This window comes from Sinohyriopsis cumingii, chromosome 6 (genome assembly GCF_028554795.1).
Source record: "Sinohyriopsis cumingii isolate HCF-2022 chromosome 6, ASM2855479v2, whole genome shotgun sequence".
NCBI lineage: Eukaryota > Metazoa > Mollusca > Bivalvia > Unionida > Unionidae > Sinohyriopsis > Sinohyriopsis cumingii.
This window is the reverse complement of record NC_142966.1, coordinates 37,816,595-37,842,992: the sequence shown is the minus strand read 5'-3', so window position 1 is coordinate 37,842,992 and position 26,398 is coordinate 37,816,595. Positions and strand designations below refer to the sequence as shown.

Here is a 26,398-nt window from a genome sequence, read left to right as displayed (position 1 = left end):
TCTCTTTGTCATCATCTTTATCATTATCATCATCGTTATTATTATTATTATTATTATCACTATGTCCATTTAGAATTAAAGATTGAAGCATATTATAAGTATTTAAGATACATATTTTCTTCATAAAACTCCAGGTATATGTGTCAGAAAACTCTGTCCTTGCAGGCGCTGAGGGCTATGCATATTTTGAAGCAAAGTCTTTAAAAATTGGGCAGATTACCCGTAACTGGATTGCATCGTCTGTTTGGCTCTAAGATAGCTCCCATCCTTGACTATAGGGCTGACGTTTGGTTTTTTTTTTTTTTACAATGCCAAGGATATAAAAAAGCTGATTTGTCATATTGTTAATATATTCTTGGCACATCTAAGTCTACTCCAAATGCATTCCTATATAACGAATTAGAAGAATTAGTACACAGTGTATGAGATATAAAAGTATTTTGAAATTTTGGCCTAGAATACTAAAAAGGCCGGAAGACAGATATCTTAAATAATGCCACAATTTACAGTTAAGATGGGGGTGGGTGAGTGGTGGAAATTGTGATTGCTGGGCTAATAATGTTAAAAAGATTCTATTTACATTTGGATTTGGCGATGTTTGGTGTACTCAGGGCCTAAATGATGACAATACATTTCTTAGACTGTTCAGCCGGAAATGTAAAGATATTTTCTGGCAAAAGTTGCATAATGAGATTAAATCAATGGAAACACTGCGTTTCTATAGGTCATTGGGAGTATAATTCACTTGTCAAAGATGCTGAGAATTGTTGGCAGTTAGCGATTTTTATTATACAACAACTATGTGTAGAATATATTTGCTGTGAGGAAAGATTGTCACATTTGTAAGCTTAATATCGAACATAAATTCCATTTTATTACTGCTTGCCCGCTATATGGAGAAATGTAAAGAAAATATTTACACACCTTTATATAAAAATCCAACTTTAGAAAATTAAGTATTTTAAACAAAATGATACTAGTAAAATTCTGATCACGAATTTAGCAATATTTACTATAAAAGCCTTAAAAATTAGAGAAGCCGTTTCATCAATGACTCATCCTACATAAGATCAATATAATAAAAAATTGCTCCACGCAGGTTCTAGAGCTCCCCTTAAATTCGCTGTGTGATTACTGTGTAATATATGCTTGTATATCATCCAATTCGAAAAATGCAATAATGATCAGTTTCATATCACTTCCAGTATATATATATATAATGTTCTTTTGTTACGCACTAAAACATCTTATTATACCGCCTGATGTATTGATATGTAACATGGGTTAGTGGCCTGTATTACAAATAAACACTATTATTATTATTATTTTTATTATTATTATTATTATTAGTATTATCATTATTATTATTAGTAGTAGTAGTGGTTACTGTATTATTGTTTATGAACTACACCATCCCCCATTAGGCGCCTCCACCAATGCGGCATATCGTCTGTACAATCAAGTCTATTCATTCATAGCCACAGGTCAGCTAAACCGACACAGATGAGCGTTCCATTCTAGTTTCATGACCGACACTTAGTGTAAAGATGGCAAATTCTGTAAGTCCTTCAATTACTATTTCTTCAGTATTGGAATCCATGGGATTCAGTCAAGAGATGATTGACTTCAGAATAAACAATGCAAAACACATGGATGTGATAGGTGCATTTACGGATTTGAAGATGGTTAGGATTGTAACGGGAGGGAAAGCTGAGGGAACGTCGCGGTGGGAAGATGGTGATATCGATACGATGTTTGTCCACAAGTTCACAATCGTCACAGGTCAACACGTTGACCCTGTCAGCCCTCTACATACGGTTTTTCATAAAGAGGATTACACATCCCATAGTGGGTACACCTGGTTACGACTGGTACGATGCGGGGAAATGGATGACGATATTAGGAATTCCCTGGTGACTGAAAATTTACAAGGAACATATTGGTCAAGCTTTAAATATATTCAGATTGAAAGGCAACAGTTATCACCTTCACAAGTGCAGCATCAGCCAATATCAGGACCAGCGCTTCCGCATATTTCCAACGACATACATCGAGATATTGTGCACGCTTACGCTCACATTGGCTGGCCGACCCAAGCATCTAAATGGGCAGAGAGATGTCAGAGACGTGGATGGCCTCATGAGTCAGTTGTGAAAGATATTATAAGGTGCGGGTGTCATGTTGTACCTAAGGGGTTTAAGGAGAGTCCCAACGAGCACATGGAATGGTGTCTATCATTTGCAATACACGAAAAGTCCATTATACAGATATTCAATTTAGCACAAAAGCATCTTTATATTTTATTGAAATTGATAGCTAAAGATATGAAGGCAACATTTCCCAACATAATGACATCGTACACGATGAAAACGGTGGTTCTTTGGCACGTGGAATGTCATCACACCAGAGACTGGAATAGATCCCACCTCTTGGAACGACTGATGGAAGCTTTACACTTTCTGAAATACTGCGTGAAGAATCAATATCTACCAGCTTACTTCATACCAGAAAACAACCTTTTTGACGGAAAAATAGACAGTGTTATGGCAGCACGGTTATCAGATAAACTTGATGATTTGCTGTCTCAGGGAGCTGGGTGTGTTTTTCGAATCAAGCGAATCCGCGACGAATTACAAGCATTTGATAAATACTGGAGAGGGTTGGAGACGTGCATCCTCATATCCCAGTGTTGCCAGGGTCACCTTCGTATTTATCTATCTGAGAGGAACATATGTCGTGTTCTGTCACAAACAGAATCACCTGACTTGATGAGACATCGGTCACTGACAAGGGAGTGTCTCAAAAACAATGAAAGCGACACTATCATATATCAAAATAGCCAAAACCAGGAAAGCATTAATTTCAGTAGATCGCAAATATGAATTATTGGGATCTTTGCTTCATATTGCTTCTGTCAACAGTGACACAGATAGGATGGCGGGAAAAATTAAATTTGCCAGGGTGCTACACGTACTTGGAAAAACAAAACAAGCAATGGAAATATTGTATTCCATACAACTCAGACCTCTGTTTGGTGTATCCATAAAATCACATCCTCGGTATATCATTAGTGAAAAATGTATTATTGATAAGGCGGCAGTCTCAGATCATATGGATCATGTTGTCGCCAGAATTGGCAGAGACAAATATATGCAGATGTGCGACTCACTAGATGTTAGATACACCATTGAAGAAATAGACATTGTTCCAGATGTTATCAAGTACGAACTATTCCAAATACCAGAAACGTTGTCCAGTATTTATGGAGCCTACATTGACCCTGATATGCTAAGGTTATATCTGCTGTACAAATGCCATTCAGAACTCGGAGATGATGAATACGCCAAAATAGCATTCAGCTACCTAATCAAGCTCGCCACACAGGAACGATTCGGTCCCTACATGAAGTACCGCGAGGTGGCGCTAAATATCCTGGGTCTATGCTATATGAAAAAGAAAGACTACCGCCAAGCCTACTTCTGTTTCTGCCGAGCTATGAGTCTGCGTCCCCGGCTGTTGAAGGAAAAATGGTCCACGTCTTCACCTTGGCACCTGGCAGTTTTAGCATCGAAATTAATCATCAGGTGATATGCTCATAGGAAAACCAATTTATCTAACATGGCCTCTTATAGTAACCTAATTTCATCTCACCAAACACTAGAGGGATATCAGACTCCGTATGACGCTAAGGGTCAGGCAGGTTGTATATGAAAGCCCACTCCCCACTCCGTACCCCTGATAAGTTTGGGTTTTGGACTCCCGTCAGACCCCTCACACCCTCGGAAAATCTCTGAGTATCTCATTGGTCAGTTCGACTCTGATGATGTTTCAGGACGATGATGGCAACTATTTAGAATCCTGATTGTAGTCTAAGGCAGTGGCGAGTATGATATATATATATATATATATATATATATATATATATATATATATATATATATATATATATATATATAAAGAGAGAGAGAGAGAGAGAGAGAGATGTTAGTCTCTTAGATCCATAACGTACTTCAGGCCATCACTAATAGCTACAATGGAGGAAACAAATGAAACACACACACACACACACACACACACACACACACACACATATATATTTGCGCAATAACTCACGACCTTTGCAATTTTTAATTATGTATCTGAATTCGATCAGTGAACGAACACAACACTATAAAGACCATATGGATGCTGGAGTCACAACATTTTTTCAAATCTATGGTTCTTCAATTTCCTGCTTTTTAAGTTCGATACCAAAATGACTTTCTCACGTGAGAAACATCGTTTATTTTGTGAAATATATTCCTGTGAAAGTGACCGTTTATGTTTATTCATAACATTGATGAGTTTAAAAAGTATCGCCGTGTGGCTACAGTATTGTGAATGAAGAAAACTGTATATAGGAAAATAATCTGCATCTTTAAGTCTCACTTTTATTTAAAGATTCTGATCTTTAATCAGTGTGCTTGTTTGCATCATTTATTATCTATTAATTCATTCATATATGCTATTATTTATTTCCGGTACATATATATGCGATATTTTCTTAAAAACTTAAAGAATTACAATAGTAAACGAAAGTTACCCTGAATTAAAGAAAAGTTGTAAAGATTATGACATTTTATCTTTTAAGACGACAGGGTGAAATTTTGACAAGAATCTTTTGTAAACTCTCTGATAAAGCTGATTTAAAAATTAAAAATTTCGAAACATGATACAGGTTGGTGAGGGAATGAAAATTATCACGTAGGGATAAAAAAAGAAGTATACACTAAAAGGCCCTAATTATAAAAAATACCAAAATTGTATGGCACACATTTCACTAAATATTATTTCACAGCTATCCATTGTTAACCTAAGCATGTTTACAGTGGTTGACACTTAAGCAAACATGTATAAATAAGGCTTCTCTGTTACGGAGCACTGAGAAATACCTTAATATGATGCGTATATGACCTAGTGTTAATACCGTATACAGTCATGTGGGTAAGGATGATTTAAGACATTTCCATGTTGTTTCGGGCACCACCTGAATCGTTCTTTTATCACCAGAAACGAATTTTGTTTCAGGGCCACCATAAATTGTGCTCTCTATAATCACACGGCTTCATTCAATTTGCGTCTACTGGATAATGTAATGAGATATATACTACTGTGGTGAATCTAAGAGGAAAGCTAGTTACAATTTGAACTGGTTTGCAGCAGCATAGATTTTGAGGGGAAGCGAGTGACCATTGAACTTGTTTGTCGCAGCATTGATGCTTGTTTTGTCAAAAACCTAAATAAAATAAGCAGTAGCATTACTGAAGGATGGGGATAGAGCCAAGGGCACATAGCCCACTCGTTCGTCACATCTTTTAATGTGTTAGGGTACACGATGCACACACACATTGTGCTTCATTTTAGCAATTATCTTATGTTATCTTATGCGTTATCATTTTTGATGGTACTAACTCATCTCACTAGAATGGTCTCTTCAAGATATAATAATTTGATAGCAATTCTGCTTTCCCAGGACTGATCAAATTTCGTTTTCACCCACTTGTCTAGGACAAGTGGTTTCAGAAAATTCACTTGTCTCACCTTCCTTTTTACTTGCCCCAAAATTGTCCAATCCTGAATGTGTCGGTACCACTGACAAATACACTGGTTGAATTTCCAACCTGTGCCATTTTAGGATATTGTTTACAATAAATGCAACATATCTTTCCTTCAAAGTCAATAAATTAAAGTCAAATATAACAATCAACTCAATGCGGTTGAAAATTTGTATCTTTTAGTAATGTCATATTTCACATTAGTTTGCTGCGACAGATTCTGACCTTTGTGTTGGGGGAGAATAGTTACTTCACTCATCTGCGGTCTCATGTTTTATCCCTCCACTTTCACGCGCATTTTCTTTCTAGCGTACTTACTTAAAGTCTGAGAATTTACAATGGATATAAAAAATGATTATAGACTCTAACTTTGATATTGTAAATTGTTTTATCTATCTCCTGAACTTAGCTGTTTTGCGAATTTATATCTATCTCCTGAACACTGCTGTAGTGCAAATTACAATTTAGAAAGTATTAACTTATAATCAGTATTCCAATATGATACGGTACTTGCAGAATGAATTTTACAATGAATCTAACTTTGAGTGTCCAACAGTTATAATGGTGTTTGTGTGCTCACCATGAGGAATGTATTACAGACGAGATTGGGGTATGTATGATGCATTTGTACATATCTAATTGTTTAAAATATAAATAGTCTAGTTACACATACAAAGATTTCAATACATTATGCTAACTGCTCAGTATATAAATCACCTGATTTATGTGTGGGTCCAGTTTGCGACAATGATCCATTCAGAAGCAGTCAGGGTGAAGCCTCGTCTATACAGACCTATAGAAAATACAATTGTGAACGTTTCTGGTATGTGCAAGTCAAAATGAGGCCCAGGTAGGGGTTTTTAGGGGGAGAAGTTGTTGAATTATTAAATACAAGTTTAAGTAGACCACTGGGCTTATTACATCCTCAGATATGCTTAACGTAACAGGCAAAACAAAAGTGTTGAAATTTATAAATTTTGTTTGAAGAATATAACAACTTTGTCGAAGACACGGTACTTTTGTCGTTAGTAACGAAGAAACGAACCTAAACCGTTATATATATATATATATATATATATATATATATATATATATATATATATATATATATATATATATATATATATATATAGTCTTAACAATATTTGATTCTAAATATTTTCATCCCGATAAATATAATTCACCTCTGATGAGCATGCGACGTGTCTTCACATGAAATATAAATAAATGAAATAGAAATTACAGATGTATTGGAAAAGAAATGCTCAATTTATCAAATTTCTTAGATTGGCCAGTGGATAAGCATAACGGGAAACAACCAATATAATAAAATGCATATAGTATACATGATTTACTTCACTTAGCAGACGTGCAGCTATCTATATTTAAAGATGTAGCATCGATTTGTATTTACGTATAAAGTCTTTTTTATTTGATTCAGATAACACAGACACACACACACACACACACACACACACTAAATTCTTTCAATGATTACGTCCTGTTTCTGGTTTGCAATGTAGCTTTAATAATAATAATAATAATAATAATAATAATAATAATTGTGTGTGATTTTTCTGTCATATCGCTACGATGTCTACGTTCATGTCGCATTCATTTAACATCATGTCCCACCCAGTCACATTATCCTGACATCAGGCCGACCAGTCTTAACACTAACCTCTTAATGCTGAACGGCAAGCAAAGCAGCTGCCTGTACCATTTTCATAAGTTTATGGTATGATTCGGCTGACGCTCTAACCACTATGCCACCAGAGTGGTCAATGCTACTACTACTACTACTACTAATAATAATAATAATAATATGTTGCTTGCCGATGCAGCAAAAGATAATCAAACAGTTTAACAAAATTGTTTGAATGCAGAATAGGCAGATGGAAATATTCGGTGTTCCCATGGTTTAATATGCGAATAACAGGTCCCTATTTTCTTCACATGCCAAATATTTATTTGAAAAGTTAATACTACGCACTCTGAAGGTCGATAGGAGCATGCAAAAAATTAAGATTTTCGCCAGTCCCCGATTGATGATTTTAGTTTCCAATTAATTTCACGTCAAATACTGTCGCTTGGCTAACTTTCTGTTTGGTGGAAAAACTGCACAAGTATAAGATATTCCGACAAACGGTATTTGGTTACTGGAACGTCCACTTGCGTGGTTGATGTTGTTGTTGTTGTTTTGAGTTAAACGGCAGTTTTAGCGGAAGATGTTTTCCATGGCGGCCTGCATAACTGGTGGATAAAGAACCCAGGGAAACACCGGTAAGAAACACTGACCTACGGGAAGATACTGGCAAGCTTTCTCAAACAGCTACATTGGCTGAGCTGGAGACTTGAACTCACGGATAGATGGCAGTAAAGTCGAGACCGTTCGCCCTCTCCGTTTCCCGCCAAGGGCTCCCCTTAAGTCCTTAGTTATTAAAACGCCCTAATTACATTATAACGTCATAGTGAACAGACGAAGCAATTCACAATCAAACGGATGCAATGGTTGCAGACACTTGAAACTTCATTTTGTTTGTTTCATTATGCAGTTACATTTGAATGTGCAGGTATTTCATTCATCGTCGAATGTGTCTATTTAGACCCATTTTGCATAAGAATTTGTTGTACTCATATCAAGTCGGTTGTTCGTCAAATAAAATCTTACCAGTTTGGGATGTTTCACTACAATTACCTCCGAGTTTATTTCAAAGAGTCGAACTTTATTCGACTCGCATCAGACAGTTATGAAGGTGTTCCGAATGTTCCATGCACCAGACCCGGGTGAGCCTTGGAGGGCACTGAGTCGTCAGCATTTGGATTACGAGCCTGACCCTCTACCAACTGAGCTGGACGCAGTAGGTGTGCCAGATGCATACAGTTTTTGACAACCCGTCGGGAAATGGGCGTCTAAGATGTCGGAGTTACAAGGGCATTACGATACTAAGAAACCGCTCGAAAGTCACGTGACCAAACAAAGCAAATATAAATTAACATTTACAAAATTTTTGCCACCGTAGTTTTTTATTTCAACATGTAACATTGTCTCTTTCTAAATATTTTGAATGAATATAATGAAAATAAAATAAAGTAAACTCACCTTCAATGAGTAAATCATGTGAAATATGCATTGAAGGCATTGATAAATCAAATTGTACATTGTTAAATCTGAACAAGAACATCGAGAATGTTTTTAGAGATGAAGTGTTCTCAGTGCACATTCTGAAGTCGTTCAATATTCCACCTCCACAAATAGATTATTCTTAGTTTAATGTCTGATTTCAGTTTGCTAGTGTGTATATATGTGGAGAAAGAGAAAAGAATGAAAGAATAGAGTTTTAAGCCGCCAGGCTTACAAAGAAAAAAGAATCCACTGCTTTGCATGGCATTCGTGTTTAGTTTGGAAAGAAATAGGCGAGACTGGCCGTTTCTTCCATTAATGTAATTCTTTCTTTAAATTTTTTAATGTAACTTAAATATATAGTAAAATAAATAATACAATTAATACGAAAGCACATTTTCGAAAACATGCAACCATTCGATGTTTACAGCAGCATAAATTTTTGCCTCCGATATGACACAGTCTGTGTTTATACTCATTCATGAAGCCGTGGTGGATAGATTGGCAATGATCTGAGGACGTGATGTCCATTAGAACTATTGTGAAAATAACTTTAAGTTTTTACATTGACGGAATGTCATTGTTTGGAATGAAAGTACTATACAATATTTTAAAATGTTGCAGAAATAAAACTGGCACACTCAATAATGATACGTGATATCGTTCATGTTTCAACAATATGCATCTTTGCAATATGTATTGAAACTTAAATATAATAATAATAATAATAATAATAATAATAATAATAATAGAAAATAATAACAATATTGTTTATTTGTAATATAGGCCACGGGCCCAGTATACATATCCATACATCATGTGGTACAAAAAGATGTTATAGTGCGTAACAAAAGAATATCGTATTTATAAATAATATACATGAAAGTAATCATTATTGCTTTTTCGGATATTGTTGAGATACAAGTATATACGGCACACTAATCAAACAAACGGATGTAAGGGTATCCCTAAAACTTGTGTCGAGCAAGATTTGTGATATTGCTCTAAAGTCTTTTGTGGCAGGAGTCGTTGATAAAACGGCTTCTCTAATCTTTAAGGCTTTTATAGTAAACATGGCAGAATTAGTCATCAGAATTGTAATAGTATCATTGTGTGCAAAGGACCTACATTTTTATAAAGTGGATTTTTATATACAAAGGTGGGTAAGTATTTTCTTCGTATTTCTCCATAAAGCAGACAAGCAATAATAAAATGGAATTCATTTTCGATGTTAAGGTTACAAATTTGATACAATCTTTCCTCACAGTAGATACTTTCATATATTCAGTTATTACATCTGATTGGCAAGTTCTCCACTCTAAGCAAATTAATTATATAACAAAAAAATCGTTATCTCCCAACAATTTTTGATATTTTGACAAGTAAATTCTACTCCCAATGACCTATAGAAACGTAGTCTTTCCGTCGTCTTAATCTCATTATGCAACCTTTGCCTGAAAATATTTTCACATCTCTGCTGAACAATCTAAGATTTTTTTTCTTCATCATTTACGCCCTGAGTACATCAAACATTGCCAAATCCAAATGTAAATAGAAGCTTTTTAACATAGCCCAGCAATCACAATCCCCTCCCCCCCCCCCCCAACTGTAAACTGTAGCATTGTTTAGGATATCTGACTTCTGGCATTTTTATACGTTTTTGTAGTATACACTGCATACTAATTCTTCCTAATTCTTTATATACAAATGCATTTGGAGTAGACTTAGATGTACCAAGGATATATTTACAAAATGACAGATCAGCTTTTTGTATATCATTTGCAAACCTCAGCTCCATAATTAAGTATGGGAGTTATCTTCGCGTCAAACAGACGAAGCAGTCCAGTTACTGATAATATGCCAAGTTTTGAAAGACTTTGTTTCAATATATGCTAAGTCTTCAGCGCCTGCAAGGATAGAGTTTTCCGGCACATATACCTGGAGATTTTTAGAAAATATGCATTATACCTCTTTATGGATATATTACCACTTTTCGTAACTTTCGAGATAGCCTCCTCTGCGAAATACAACCACTCTTAGTTTTTTTTCTTCCATATTCACCTTTAATTTACACTTTAGGCAATATGTATGCAATCTATTGAGCATATTTTGCAGCTGGTGAGCAGTGTCTGCAAAGACGATTAAATCGTCTGCATAGAATAGTGAAAATAGTTCTATGGTTTCTGTAGACACTCCCCTGTTTCTTTCAGCTAAAAGGGGTTTCAAATCATTCAAAAGTAAATAAAATAGTAAAGGTGACAAAACACAACCTTGGCGCACGCCCAAAGGGCAATTAAACACATCGGTAATAAGACTGTTGGACTTAGCACATGTTTTTACATCAATATAAATTGCCTTGATGATTCTTAACATTTCTTTCACTACTATTTTCACTAACTAACTTTTGGTACAGTAAACGTCTCTCTATCCTATCAAAGGCTTTTCCACAGAAAATAAATACTGCATAGAATCTACCCCTACGTTTTCTTAAATATCTACAAATTAATGTATATAAGATAAATACATTATCTGCTGTGGAATACCCCGCTCTAAATCCTGCTTGCTCTTTGCCCAGTAATTCGTTTTCCTCCAACCATTCATCTATTCTGCTATTTAAAATCGATATAAACACTTTGCTTAATACAGGTAGCAGACCAATGCCTCTGTAACTGGAGGGTTCATTTGCATCCCCTTTCTTCAAAATTGGTATGATGATAGCCGTTGACGAATATTCTGGATAATATCCAACATCGAATAATTTATTAAATAATATTGTTAATATTGACGCAATTATGTTGCTCCTACATATAAAGAAGTCGCTGGATAAAGCATCTATTACCCCAGCTTGCTATGATTCAGTTTACTCAGTGTTAGGCGTACATCTTCTTCAAAGACTGCTTTATCTAAAGTCTCGTGAATTACTTGAATGTTTTCAGTTTCCTGTATCTGGTCAACATAACTGGAAAAATTAAATAATTCCAAAAAATATTCATAGCAAGTTGCAGGCGTGATACTCTTTTGCATACCAGTACTTCGGTTCTTTACAAGGCGCCAGAAAAGTTGCGTATCTTTAGAGTATAATGCAGATAAAGGCTAATTTTGGTTTTAATTCATATTGCGTTTGCTTGCTTCTTGTAAGAGATTTATACATATTTCTATAAAATTTATAATCTTAAAGTGATTCACTTATACGTTTTAATCTAAATTGTTTTAGATATCTTAAGGCTTTGTTTTTGGCGTTTGTGCAATGTGTATCAAGCCAAGACTGACATTTAACAGTTCGTCTAGGAGATGTCACAGCTAGAATTTGTTTTCTGTTGATTGTTTTCATTGTTATTCCTGCATCATTGTAAATATCAGTAATTGTTTCGACGCATTCATTAAGCTGGCTATTGTTTATATCATTTAAAATCTTCTCCATATTTTGAGGTAATAGATCTTTGCAATTTTGGATAAACGATAGACCTTCTTCTTTGTTCCAAATGTATTTATTTATTTCGTTACCCCCAGAGACACTTATACCCTTTTGCTCTTGGTTAACCATGTAGACAAGTGAAAATACAATGGGCATGTGTATTGATTCCAATCTATCATCTATGTCAAAGGATGATATATGTTTTTAAAACACATACGTCGGCTAAGACATAATCTATTGTTGACGCCGAATTGCCATGCATACATGTAAATTTCCCTATCCCTTTATCTGATTCACATCTACCATTGGCGATTCTCAATCCAGTCATATGACATAGTTGCAAAAGTGTTTCTCCAAAAATGATTTATCTCCTTTACGTCTTAATTAGCCCGATTATACATTACTTCCTCTTCTATATAATTAAAGTCTTGAAGTTGGTCAATAATACTACTATCATCATATTTGATAAAATCTGGCTACATTCCGGTGTAGGGATTAAAATCACATTTAATTATTATTTTATAGTCAGTATATTTCATAATAATAATAATAATAATAATAATAATAATAATTTTATTCTCTGATGATAATACATTTGGTTCTGAATCAGGCAACCAATCATACATGTAGGCCTCAATAATATAATATTATAACTATATATGGAGTATATATGTGCAAATATAACCAAACTTATTACACATTCAGACACTGATGTGTCTTACATTCGATTAAACCGTACGTAATATATATATATGTAAAGTTTTCATAATGTGAAAAAGAATATGAGAAATTTAAAGCAAACACTAAAAAATCGCGAATTGCTTCATTTAATCGTTGGTTAATCAAGAATCAGAGCTCTGATCATCTGTACGTCTTGCAACTTGAATTGAATAATGTTTGGTGGACGCTGATTAGGTATAGCTACTGATGGTGAATTTATAATCATGAGTATAGCAAAAACGAAGCACAATCATTGCAACGAGGTCTAATATTATTACTGACATTTACAGTTTCGCAAAATTTAACTCAGTTCAAGTGAATATTGTAAATGCACAGTTTTAATTGGATTCGTTATCAGAGTATATGTATAATAATTGGTTTTATCATTGAAAGTTTTCCTTGAAACATCAATTCATGTCTAGTACAAAGGGCACAACTAAATTCCATTTGTAAATCTGTGCTACACATCCCATTTCACATCACCACAACCTCGCCCATTCCCTGGACCAAAGCCCAATGAGTTGCTGGTATGATCTATCTATTTATTGATCTATCTATCGATCTATCGATCCATCCATCCATCTGTCCATCTATCTATCTATCTATCTATCTATCTATCTATCTATCTATCTATCTATCTCAGATGTTGCTTAGGTATATTTCTTACTTTTGGTGTTTCCAAGTGTATGTGTTCTTTTGATGCCCTCAGTATAATGATATGCTATCTTCCTCCATTTATTAAAGCAACCATCCTATTCCGAATTCATTTTTCAAATAATTCCTCGAGTTTTTTGATGCATTTCACATGTTAAATTTAACAACATTTTCTGTTTGTTAGATCTGAATTACTCGAGTTCTTTCCATGTGGTCTGCGTCTTTGTATGATTGTGACTATTATTTTACGGAGTTATGTATAACTGATTGTTATTTATGAACTTGTCACGTTCTTTCTATGGTATCATGTCGAACAGGACGGATAATTTAATTTTAAATAACTCTGATACCAGTCAGCAATGTCGACGGTCTAGGTGTATAAAAGACTCAAGCTGAAAGGAATTACAATTTAATCAAATATCAACTTATTCAACTATTTCATCGCCAATTTCTCAACAGAAATTCTTCCGCCAAATACACACAATGACTTAATCACAGTTGCCGATTACTATCCTCATATGAAATTAAAATTTTAAGAGAATGTGTTTCCATTCGGTGTTGATTCTGTTACTCATCTGTCCGCCTCTCGTTTATCTCCTTCGGTACTTTCGGAACCATCGAATCCGTGCTCTTCTTGTACTTCCGGAAATCTCTTCCACATTTCTTCCGGCACTACGCCTCCACCCATACTGCCTACGTCACAATAGACCGCCCACATGTTCTCAACGTGTCTTCCTTCTCTCCGATTTTTGGGTGTCGCCTCTTGCTCTTACCCGGAAAGCTTCCTGTGAAATTAGATGTGACGTATAATCTGCTCTCCTTGCTATAATCTTAGAAGAATTAATCAAATTCTCACAGACCTTTCATCAGAATAATGGCGAATGCATTTTCAGGTCAATTCACGCACTCACATTCAAATATTCCCTACATGCTTGGTTCTACAATAATTGTGCTTTAATAATAACAATATTGTCAACGATTTCTGATACATGCATATACATTCCTAACTGTTAACTTTTCGATACAGTAAACTATCATCCTCTACAACAATCATACACATTTCTTTCCCTACAAATTATAAACGACACATAAGATACACAAATACCTAATTATATTTGCACAAGTCCAACAATGACTAACTCTGCACAATTCACAATATATATATATATATATATATATATATATATATATATATATATATATATATATATATATATATATATATATATATATATATGTATATTCACTAATAAATTCAGTCATGCATTATGATGCAAAATAGTAAATTACACAATCCAACAAGCAACATACGTTAATCTTGCATGTTAATAATTTAGCTATACATTGAAGGGGCCCCGAGTGGCCGAGTGGTCTAAAGCGCTCTCCGTTACGGATCTCTGCCATCTCACCTCTGTCTGCGTGGGTTCGAGTCTAGGATTCGACCAATGTGGGTATGTGAGAAAGCTTGCCAGTAGCTTCTCGTGTGTCGGTGGTTCTTCCCGGGGTTTTCCCGGGTTCGTCCTACACCATTAATACTGGCCGCCATACATAGCCTATCGTGTACTGAAAAATGGCGTTAAATCCCCCCCCCCCAAAAAAACAACAACAACAACATACATTGAAGATTCCATTTCTAATTTAAAAAAATACACAATGACATATCAGTCTTAATAACGTATTAATCTTACAACATCTGGCTATGAAAGTGAGACAAATTCGGGTGAAGTTAAGTTACTTCAAGAAGCCTTCGTTCACAATTCAAACTTAGAATTTCCATAAAGTCCTTTCTCGCCTTTTTAACGAGCACACAACTTCGGCAGTCGGAGTGCAATCTAGTGTCTCCCATCTTCTCTATGATTAATCTTGTCAACGTTCAAACATGCAATAATCGGAAAAATGGACTTGATCCGAACAAATTGCTTATTGAAACTCCGCCCTAGATTTGAATCTTTCGGTTCCGATTGAATACGGCCCGATCTCTTTGAAAACTGCTGTGGGGTAATTTCCCACTTACCTGTCGCTCCCGGACTCCCGGTCGTGACATCGCTGACTGTGTGCAAAACAAACAAAGGCGTCTCTACTCGGACGGTGAATTCTTTCATAATACGTATTGATATTATCCAGGTCTTTTTAAGCTACGAATTAAAAAATATGTGTATTCATGAACCGCGAAGCAGAAGCAAATTTTCCCCACAAAGTGACACACCCATACTTGAGAATAAAATCAGGATTTTATTCACAGAAAATTTGCTCCGAAGTGCGAATATGTATATTTACAAGAAATATGAATAGAATGAAATCGTAACGAGGCTACACGCTAACGACGGACACGAATATAAAGCACGATATTCAATAATTCTGCTGATCTAACTTATCAGTTTCGGTACTGCTACTCATGAATACCGCACATACATTCTCGGTGCCCTTACCTTAACGTATCTGATCTGCATCGTTACTTTTGAAAGAACAACGACCACCTCATCAGGCTTCCATTCGATAGCCTCGCTTGTGCGAGATACGCGAGTGACTGATGGTCGGTCTCCAATATAAACTGCCGCCCATATAAATATCGCTCGAACCGTGATATATATAACACGATTCTAAGGCGTTCCCTCTTCGATACGGAGTAGTTCTTGGCCGCGGACAGTTTCCGACTGCCATATGCGACGGGAAAAAGTATCCTCTCGTATTCCTGAAATAACTCTGCTCCAAGACCCGTATCACACCATCGGTGCGTAACACGAATTCTTTGAAACCTTGGAAGGAATGCTCACACGCATCCGTCCAGATAACCTTGTTTGGGGCCCGTTTCCTGGTAAGATCAGACAACGTTCCCGCAATTGCCCTGAAATTGGCCAAGTACCTCCAGTAGTAACCGACCAATCCCAGGAATGACCTTACCTGTGGCGTTTCGAAGCTGATCCACCTTTGACTTCACTGTTGACAGTGTGCCTTGGCTCAGCGTCTGTCCCAAACAGTCTAATATCCGAAATCCAGTGTGGCACTTTGATGGATGAGCCGTCAACCCAGTTCGACGCAACAGTTCTAAAACTTCCGCTAGTAGAGTGAGGTGCTCACTCCACGTCTCCGTGGCTAGCAGGAGATCGTCCTTAAAGTTGTTAACAACCCTATCGCGTAAGGGTTTCAACAACTTCCACATCATCTTTGTAAAGACGCTTGGCGCGTTCTGGACTCCGAAAAGCATAACCAACCATTGACAAGTTCCGTAGGGGGAATCAAACGCAAGTTTTGAATTATCCTCTTCTCTTACGGGGATTTGCCAATAGCCCTCAGACAAATCCATCTTCGGAAAATATTTTGCCCTTGGCACGGAGGCGAAAATATGTTCTGGGTCACCATTTCGACTTAAAATTTCGTCACCTGATTCAGTTTCCTGTAGTCAACGCAAAACGATGGGTGCCATCTTTTTTCTATACTAGAACAGCTGGGGAACTGTACAGGGAGTCGGGGGTTTGGATTACTCCCAGAACAATCATTTCCTCGATTTCTTCCCCTACCACTTGTTGCTTCGCGTGGACAGCTCGAAACGGTGTTCGCGTTTTCCGTGTCGCCTTTTGTGTCCTCAGTGCCGAGGTAACAACGAAATTGCTAATGGGCTCTCGTTCTCTATATTTCTTAAAGAGATTGGCGTGGGACAGTTTCTCCTTAGTCGGTAGCCGTATCCGGTAGGTTCGACCCCCAACCTTCTCGGTTACTAAATACGGCCCTCTCCACGAAACTTGTAGCTTGTTATGTTCTTGTGGCAATAGCAACAACACAATAGCATCTCACCATTCGGGGTTCTTTTATCCGTTCCTGTTTATGCATCTGCGTCAGATTTGCGTCTTCTTGCTGCACTTTCTGAAACACGGCTGGAAGCACGTTATCAACCAGTGACGAAGTAACTTCCATCCGCGTTGACTTCGCCTGACGACTCTTTAACCTGGTGTCAACAGCACTCAGCGGTACAGGTATACAGGTTGCTCGGTTAGGTTGTGATAACACATAACGACATCCCATTATGACGTCATATGACAACCCGAACAAGTACGCAGCTTCAACTTTCCCTTTTCAATGACGACAACTGATAACGAGTCACGGGTGCTGTTGGCGCATCGGACCTCAATTACCTCCCCTGTGTAGTCCTCTGGCTACACGTACTTCTTGTCGACAAGGGCGGGATAGCTACACCCAGTGGCGTCTTCCCCATAGACTGTGGCGGATGCGAGGTTTACTGGTTTATAGATCGCCTCGGTCCCATGTTTGTCCTTGGCAGAGCATTCACATAGGTCGGCCTGTCGATGAGACAGTCCCTGGTTTTAGCTATGAATTAACTATAAGAAAATACGTGTATACATGAACCGCGAAGCTTCAGCAAATTTTCCCCACAACGTGACAGAACCATTTTTCCATAATTACCTACACAATTGTTACCCAATATATGGATGGGACCATATCATTATGTAATTCCTTAAATGTCATTTATATACAATTTACACTGTACTTTAACTCTTAAGACTTGATTTCATCACAGGGCGATACGATTCTTTTATTAAATGCTAAAAGTAACTTAGAAAATGTTCGACGTAAAGTAAAAACAAAACTGAAATTAAGAAGCCTATGAATTACCATATTCAGGAATTAAACAGAGGCCTAGATGCATCTCGATGCATAGAGCTGAGCTATACAGAAAACCAGAAGTCAGCTAGCCTTTCTTGATCCTAACGTGTTTCTGTTTAACGGAAAAATGATATTATACATATGTGTAAATAAGGGTTTGTGAAAGTAGAATCATTTAAATATGCCTTGTTTACCGTCATTGGGAGAATGAAAGAAGAGACAGGAACCACAAATACAAAATTAGAAAAGATAAGCAAACGTTTAGACTAAAATATTAAACATTTCGCCAGAGAAATATTAAACATTTCTCCAGAGAACAGCTTCTCAGTTAAGAGACATTTGACTGAGCATTTGTCATTGCAATTGTTATGAAGATAGTAATGTTAACTATTGTAGAAGAAACTTATAAAATATGTCTATTGCGGGTCCTCAGTGTGTGTTTTGCTATGATGGATAATATCAATTGCATGGAAAAAGAGAGCAGATGCAATATAACAATAAAGGACGACACCTTGAAACGAAAGGCTTGAAATATAATTGTAGACAATAGACATTTATGTCCGCAGTTTGTAGCTGTATGTAGTTCATCACTAGTTATGTCGATGTCTTGCTCAGTAGCAGACTGACAATGGCCTCCAATAGTAGTACATGAAAATATGCATGATGGGTGCAGATACACGTATCATCTCGAAAGGCGATTGATATGAATGCAGTAAAATTCATGGTGTTCATGTTGAAAGTTATAATAGGATTCACCTAGTCAATGTTTGCATTGTCTTCCAGAGTGGACCGATACAAGGACAAAACACATACCAGTAGTAGCATTCCTTAGACTAAGCAATTTGAGGGACATGCTAGTCAGGGCAAATTTATAGCCAAAGTCAAGTTATAGAAGGAAAGTCGAAGGCTTGTGGCAAAAATGATGCAAGACCTGCCAACACACGAAGGAAACAAACACATTGTCTTGCATAGTCACAGGTGAAAAGCTTAATAGTCACAATAATACTATAACATGCAACACAGAAAATGTGATCTACCTCATCACATGCAAGGCATGAAGCTCCAAATATCTTGGAGAAACACAGAATTAAACATTAGAATGAATCTCTACAGATCAGACTGGCAAACCAATACAGTTAAAAGGATCCTAGTGGCAGAACATTTCTCTTCTCCAGGTCATACTTTCAATGATGTAATCCTGATCACCCATAACTCAACACTGAATACTGAAAATAGGAAATCCAAAAAAGTCTATTTGATTCGGTGGCTGCCAACACTCAAACCCAGCGGCTTAAATCAGGAATAATCTAAATGGGCATTTGTCAATACATAGGTAACATGGACCTTACAGGTTACCAAGAACACAATTTCCTGCCATGTATTCACTTTCTCAAACACACGGACTTTATTTTTATGTAAAAATATATAAAAAAAACACATTAATTAGTATATAAAAAGCATTGTTTTAGCTATTAATTATTACAAACTCAATGATGTAATTTTCCTCAAGAACGTAACTTCATGCATTTTTTTTTACATATAGAAAGCTCAGCTACATATTAGATCCAGGATGGAAATATTTTATCCGGGATATAAGAGTTGTTAGATGGCACAACAAATTTATTGCTGACCTACTAACACTATCGATTGGGGGCCCCGAGCGGCCGAGTGATCTAAAGCGCTCTCCGTTACGGATCACTGCCATCTCACCTCTGTCTGCGTGTGTTCGAGTCTAGGATTCGGCCAATGTGGGTATGTGAGAAAGCTTGCCAGTAGCTTCTCGTGGGTCGATGGTTCTTCCTGGGGTTTTCCTGGGTTCTTCCTCCACCATTAACACTGGCCGCCATACATATCCTATCGTGTGCTGAAAAATGGTGTTAAACCCCACATTAGCAACAACAACAACACTATCGATTGGGTTCAGTTCTTCAAGCCTTTCTTGCCTAACGATAAAGTAACAACACTCAGCATCGTTAAATCTTGATTTTGTAATTAATTGTACTTATCAACAGAAAACACAATGTAGACTTTGTATAGTACTCACATTTTTTGTGTTTTGTTATGTTTTCGTTTGTGTAATTCTTATTTTGTGGAGTTGTGCCCTTGAAAAAAGGATCGGTAGATTCCGAACGTGCTTGGGCTGATTTGCACCAGTTTAGCACTGTTGTTTACTAGTTATAATCGATTATTTCCTTTACAAATACGATCTGTTTTTTATTATCCAATTTTGATATAGTACCTTTGAAAAGACTGAGTTGCCGTTTGATTTATTACTCAAATTATGCTGATGTAGCTTTTGTTTTACAGGGTAAATAATTTACCAAATGCAGTATAACAATCGTTTTCCTTGACTTTTTGGTCACATTGAACGTCTTTCAAGCTCTCATCCTGACTGCTAGTAATGGGTTCGATCCGTTCGGAAAAAATAAAGGTGGATAACCATTACAAAAAGTTAGCGAGGTTTCTCTCCCGTGAATAAAATACTGGTAATACACTAACAGGCAATTGTCGCAGAATTATTACCTACTGGGCCACAGTTTATTCGTCTATTTTGCATCAACGATAACTACCATATATGAGACGATGATCACTTGTTTCCAGCGGAGGTAAATTGAATATTAAGGTTATCATGAAAGAGCACATAATCATTGCTTTGTCCAACTATAACTAGTAGCATTGGTCTTTGCTAAAAGGTTGTGTGGGATACATTTAAATCTAGATTCTGCGTTTAGAGAGATTTTTAAACATATTTTTGATGCAGGCTTTAATTTCAATCTTAATAATAACCTGTTTACGAATATGTGGTAATTTGTCACATAGTGATATTGCTATATAGAGTGATAGTAGAATTGCGCATATATATATATATATATATATATATATATATATATATATATATATATATATATATATATATGAAAGAGAGGGAGAGAACAGAGGAAAACATACAATTTAGTATGCAGATGTATTTAATGTTGTGTTTGATTTTGCTTGAGAGGCACCATTTACTTAAGCTATGTCTTGGCATTACAAATTTCTCATATGACGGTCTGGATTAAAGAAGTATTTGGGGACTATTTTATGGACAACACCATTGTGATACGTCAGGACTTGATATGTCAGCACTCACAGGACTTGGTATTCATTCGGAACACTCAATTCTTTTAAACTTGTGATGGACCTTTGATCATTATTTTGGATTTAATTCGCATTAATGTAAGTGCTTCTTAAAGTTTCATTTAATACTTACAGAATTTGTTAATTTTCTCCAACTTTTTTTTTTGTTGCTTTTTCTGTTAGTTTCAGACCTTTGAGTCGTAACAACAGCTGGGAAGTAACTACTGTAGACTATATACGTAATATAATATTGGTTGTTTCCCTGGATGCAGATCCATTCCACAAATCTTAGAATTTCTATAAATTAAACCGTTTTCAATATATGTGCAATTTCCATTTCTGTCAAGAAAGTACGCATGTCCGTACATACATTTCAATTCAGCTCTTCTCTTAAACCAGCTCTCATCTAATACATATGAATACGAGTTATCGAGTGCTGGCAAGGCGATTGTTGCCCTGACCCGAGTTCGAATCTAAGTAGGGAGTGAATTAAACATTATCTTACCTGTTTAATACCATTCTTTCCCAATATATAATTTTACTATATATTATCAAATATCCACATGCATATCCTAGGGACAATTTTTTCCACTCTGGACATGTATGTCATAGGGACAATTCTTTCCACTCTGGCTGGGGTGTGTGTGTGTGTGTGTGTGTGTGTGTGTGTGTGTCTTTTCACTGGGGAGAACAAACACGGAAAACATTTGTTCTTAGATGCTGTTTGTTCTTCGAGCGGTAACTAAGGTCGATCCCCATAAAATAATATTCAAATCCAAATCCAACAAAACAATTGTTTTCTTAATTTAATATTTTACTTTGATTTGTTTTTTGGACCCTGTACTCCACAGCTGTATTCCGTCACCATTAGAGAGCGTTGTTTTTCTCGTTATGGGAATACACATATAGCATATATCTCTAAATAGTTGATTATTAAATAATTCATGTGATACTGATGAACTTTTAAGTAATTAATACCAACATGTGTTGTATTTGAGCTGATAAAATATTTGTGCATTTAGCAATAATTTTATAAATTAGTTCTATATAGTCACGTGTTAATAAAATATTATCATCAGTAAATCCTTGGCACATTGAATTCTTCTCCATCTTATACTATTTTACCTTGCCCACCACGCTGTATTATCAAAAATGTTGGAATAATATTTTTAAAGATTTCTCTTTTGAGTATTCAGTTTAAACGGTGCTTTCTTTTTACCTCTCAAATAAATGAATAAATAATGTATGTATGTATGTATGTATGTATGTATGTACGTACGTACGTACGTATCTCCTTATTATGGTGATACCAAATATACTGCCAAATATACAGTTAATGGGAAATGCATTGTATTGTATAGAACAATTTACTCCTGTATAGAATACTTTAATCATTTTGTCTTCATTGGCTTTGCCTTTAGCATCCATAATGTCACAAATTAATTAATTGTATCAGAATCTTTATAATGCGAAAGTTTCTTTGTTAGTGATATAGGTCCTTGCCATGATTAACCTTTTAAATTTTAATATTTTGCAATACTGCCTGCAATATTTTAAGAAATTGATATTTCGTTTGTAATAATGTCCAACTTCAGTATGGCGGATTCTTGTGCCTCTTGTTTGTTTTCTCATATTATATAGTAAGCCACGTGTCTGCAGTATGATGCCCCAGTGTTAGACATCACTATACACTGCCACATTGCAGATATATTTGCGATATGACTCAAATTGTTAAAGGTACGTTATAGAAATCCAGATACATTCTATATCAGCTATCCACATACATTTCGTATAGCTTATAAGTAGCCCTTATAGATGCTTGTACCTGCAAGATTCGGAGTATTCCGAAGGTTATTTTGTGTTATATTTTTCAAATGCAACTTGCATTGCCTAACTTGGAATGACTGCTTCTGGAGCCCGTTTCTATTGCATGTAAATATCTATATATTCATTTAGATCCTGATGAAACAATTTTTTACAATTTTATACGAAATAAGGCTGCATTTCATTCTGTTAAGTCTTCTGTAAGAAGCACTTTATTACTTCTCTGGTAACAACAATGAATAATTCTAACCATTAGTTAAATTTATCAACAGGATCTCGTACACTTCGTCATATCTGAAAGCAATTTCCTAATTTAGATCTTGATGTGCATATATATTGGACAGATTATGCCAATAAAGTTAAAGAAGTTTTTATATTTCTTTTTGATCAAATCAAGTGTAAACCTTTTGTACTTTGTAAAATCATGTTACGAGAGGCTTTGTTTCAAATACATGAATTAAATGTCAGAAAACATGTGTTGACTTTTCTCGATCTCCTAAAAGAGATATCCTAATGTATATTGTTGCTGGTACAATGCAGTCAAGAAATGCCTTTCATATTAATTGGCTGTGACTAAAGTTAGGATGGCTGGTTGTGATGGGTGATTTAATATATGGATTTAAATTACATGTACAAAATACATTGCCTAAAAGGAAAAGGATAGTTTATAATTTATTCATCGTCTCTTATTTACCAAAAGATTACCAAATGCCATAAATACCTTAACAACATTGTTTCTATTTGTTTTATTTCCCATTGGCTTGTTTGGTATAATGTGACCAATTTGTAGTCATTTCTGTTATGCTTATCTTAAATTTTAAATTTAAATTTTCGACACATTCGATGTTAAAGAATATGATGTTATTCATTTTTGTTGTATCTGGAATGTGTTGAATTATTTCATGAAAACACTGCTTGATTAGACTCGTAAAGGTCACTACTTATGATGCTGGTCTTTTAATCTTCTTCTTCCATCAAATGTTTAATTATTTCAAATTTGCGTATGACCCGTGCTATTGTATCGTATTCATAAAATTAATTATTCCTATTTCATCTGCTACTCTCACCAAACACCATACATTGAAGCACTTCATCCAAACTCTTGAGTTTGTCCTTGGATTTACGCTCCCGGTAAATGACATATAAAATATATTGGGTAATCTTTCAACAGCAATCATCATTGTATTTATTATTGTTACAGTCTACATTTATACTGTTGAATTAAAATGATTGACTGGATCGTTTTCTCTGTCCATTGTGCAGTGTCAGGATTGAATGTAAATTTATTATTGGAGAATCAAGTATATTTGCCTATGTCATATTCGATTATACATCAGTAATTCTCTCTTGTGGTGTTATCGTAAAGTACATTCCATGTTTGTATTTTCAGTTATCAGATTTAGCCATTATATCGTACTGTAGATAACTATTCTTCAATTGATAATTCTGTTTTTCGCCTTTTAAAACTTCAGATGTCTTTTTAGGGTAATTATAAATATTATATCAGGAGGAACGACGAAAGGTTACTATGTAGACCATTTTATGTTAGTTAGTAATTGGAAATAAAGTGAGTTTATTTTATCAATTTTTAGAACCGAAGAGCATCTGTACTCTTGTTTTGTGCATTAACCGCTCCTGATCTATGCTTTCTCAATTGTATTAGAAATACTTTGCACTATTGTAGTTTGTTCTCTTAGACACTAGTAGCTATACATGTCTGGATCTCATAAGCATGTTATACTCATTTCAATTACCATCCCTACCATAAAAAATGGTATTTACCATTCTTTCGACAGCCGAAGGATGGCTCCATGAGACGCATCAACCACGACAGACTGGCCATTCAAAACTGTCCGAGGTTGGCGGCTCCTCGGGTCCGAACGGATGGCGTTGTGTTGGTTCCAATCGCAACGAATGCACCCGCTGAAATTTCCCGGAAGATGGTGTCGTTCTCACGCTAGTAGATCAGCTCGAGCGACAGCTTCATGCCATATTCGGCGTTTCGGTAGTCGTCTCAGAAGCCCCTGAGGTTGCGAATAGATACGCTGAAAACGCAAACGCTAAAATTCAACACCGTGTGTGGTGTGGCGTTGATAGCACCATGTTAACCATATAAGATACGGGGACCTCTATCAATATTTCACGGTTGGTAGGTCATAAGAGACGGTGATAAAGTGTTTCACTGCCGAGGTATTAAACATAGGTTGAAGTCAGATGTTGATGCTTGGAAGCTCGTGCGACCTGTTTGTCAGTTCCATGGACCTCCATGTAGCCCGATGACTACAGAATAGGTAAAAAGTTTGTTAGTTGAGATTATGTTTGTGATGCTGATGCAGACATCCAGAGTCTGAATGGCGATCTCTTTTGTCTTGCTTGGGTCCAGATTCAGCGAAGGGAACATTACCGTCTGCAGGTATGTTGACCTACCGTTCAGTACAAACGAGAAGCTCTCGTGAGGCCGCATTAGATCAACTGACAGTTTCACACCCCTAATGGGTAGCCAACCAAAGCTCTCCCTCCCATTACCCTCCCCCTTATGTTCCCTTCTCTCCCCCAAATACCAATTTCTTAACAAGTTATTTCATATTTCTCTACCTTTCAATATTATTTGTCCACACAACGTCATTGTTCCAACAAAGAAATCTTAATTTTATAAAGTGTATTTTTGTCAAATTTCCCATCTAAAAATAAAATGTTTTCTCTTTTTCCCCTATTAACTTTAGTCTTCTTCTTTCCTTTTGTCACATTGTGTCATGGTATGGTGTTTACTGAAAGCGTTTTTACACAGTGGACATTTTGGCAATACTCTGATCACGTGCCGTCTCTCTGCCACCTCTCCTGCCAACCATGCATTGTGCATGCATTTGAAGCAGAGGCTTTTTGAATTTTAAGTGATCCTAATTTGTTCCAGTGCCCCCAGACTCTTTCCCAATTTACCCCTAATTTTTCTTGTTCTACTTTACTCCTACTTTTTATTTTTTGTTTTATCTTCTCTTATCCATTGATATGTATCTTTTTCATCCTTCTGCCATAAGTCTTTTTTATCACGATATTTAATTAGCAATTCTTTAATATGCCTGAACTTTCAAGGTATTTCTAAAAAGAAATTATTAATTTATTATTTTGATATATTTCCCTCCTATTCCTCATCGTAAAATCGTACCAGTATATATATATATATATATATATATATATATATATATATATATATATATATATATATATATATATATATATATCCCTTCCCACGGTAGGTTGAGTTCGAATTTTAATCTTTTAAATCTATTTAAAATGTTGGCATATTTAATTAAAATGGGATTAGGTAATGCT

The 26,398-nt window shown here is 35.9% G+C and overlaps 1 protein-coding gene across 1 annotated transcript; it reads left to right on the top strand.

The window, feature by feature from the left end:
• The first annotated feature begins 1,491 nt into the window (after positions 1-1,491).
• Positions 1,492-2,887, top strand: LOC149796732 (uncharacterized). Its single transcript, XM_089960268.1, has one exon. The coding sequence runs from the start codon at positions 1,548-1,550 to the stop codon at positions 2,880-2,882; it is 1,335 nt and encodes a 444-aa protein (XP_089816394.1). The 5' UTR covers positions 1,492-1,547; the 3' UTR covers positions 2,883-2,887.
• The last annotated feature ends 23,511 nt before the right edge of the window (positions 2,888-26,398 follow it).

Excerpts from the sequence above, each read along its gene's own strand:
- LOC149796732 (XM_089960268.1), top strand. The coding sequence starts at position 1,548 with ATGGCAAATTCTGTAAGTCCTTCAATTACTATTTCTTCAGTATTGGAA.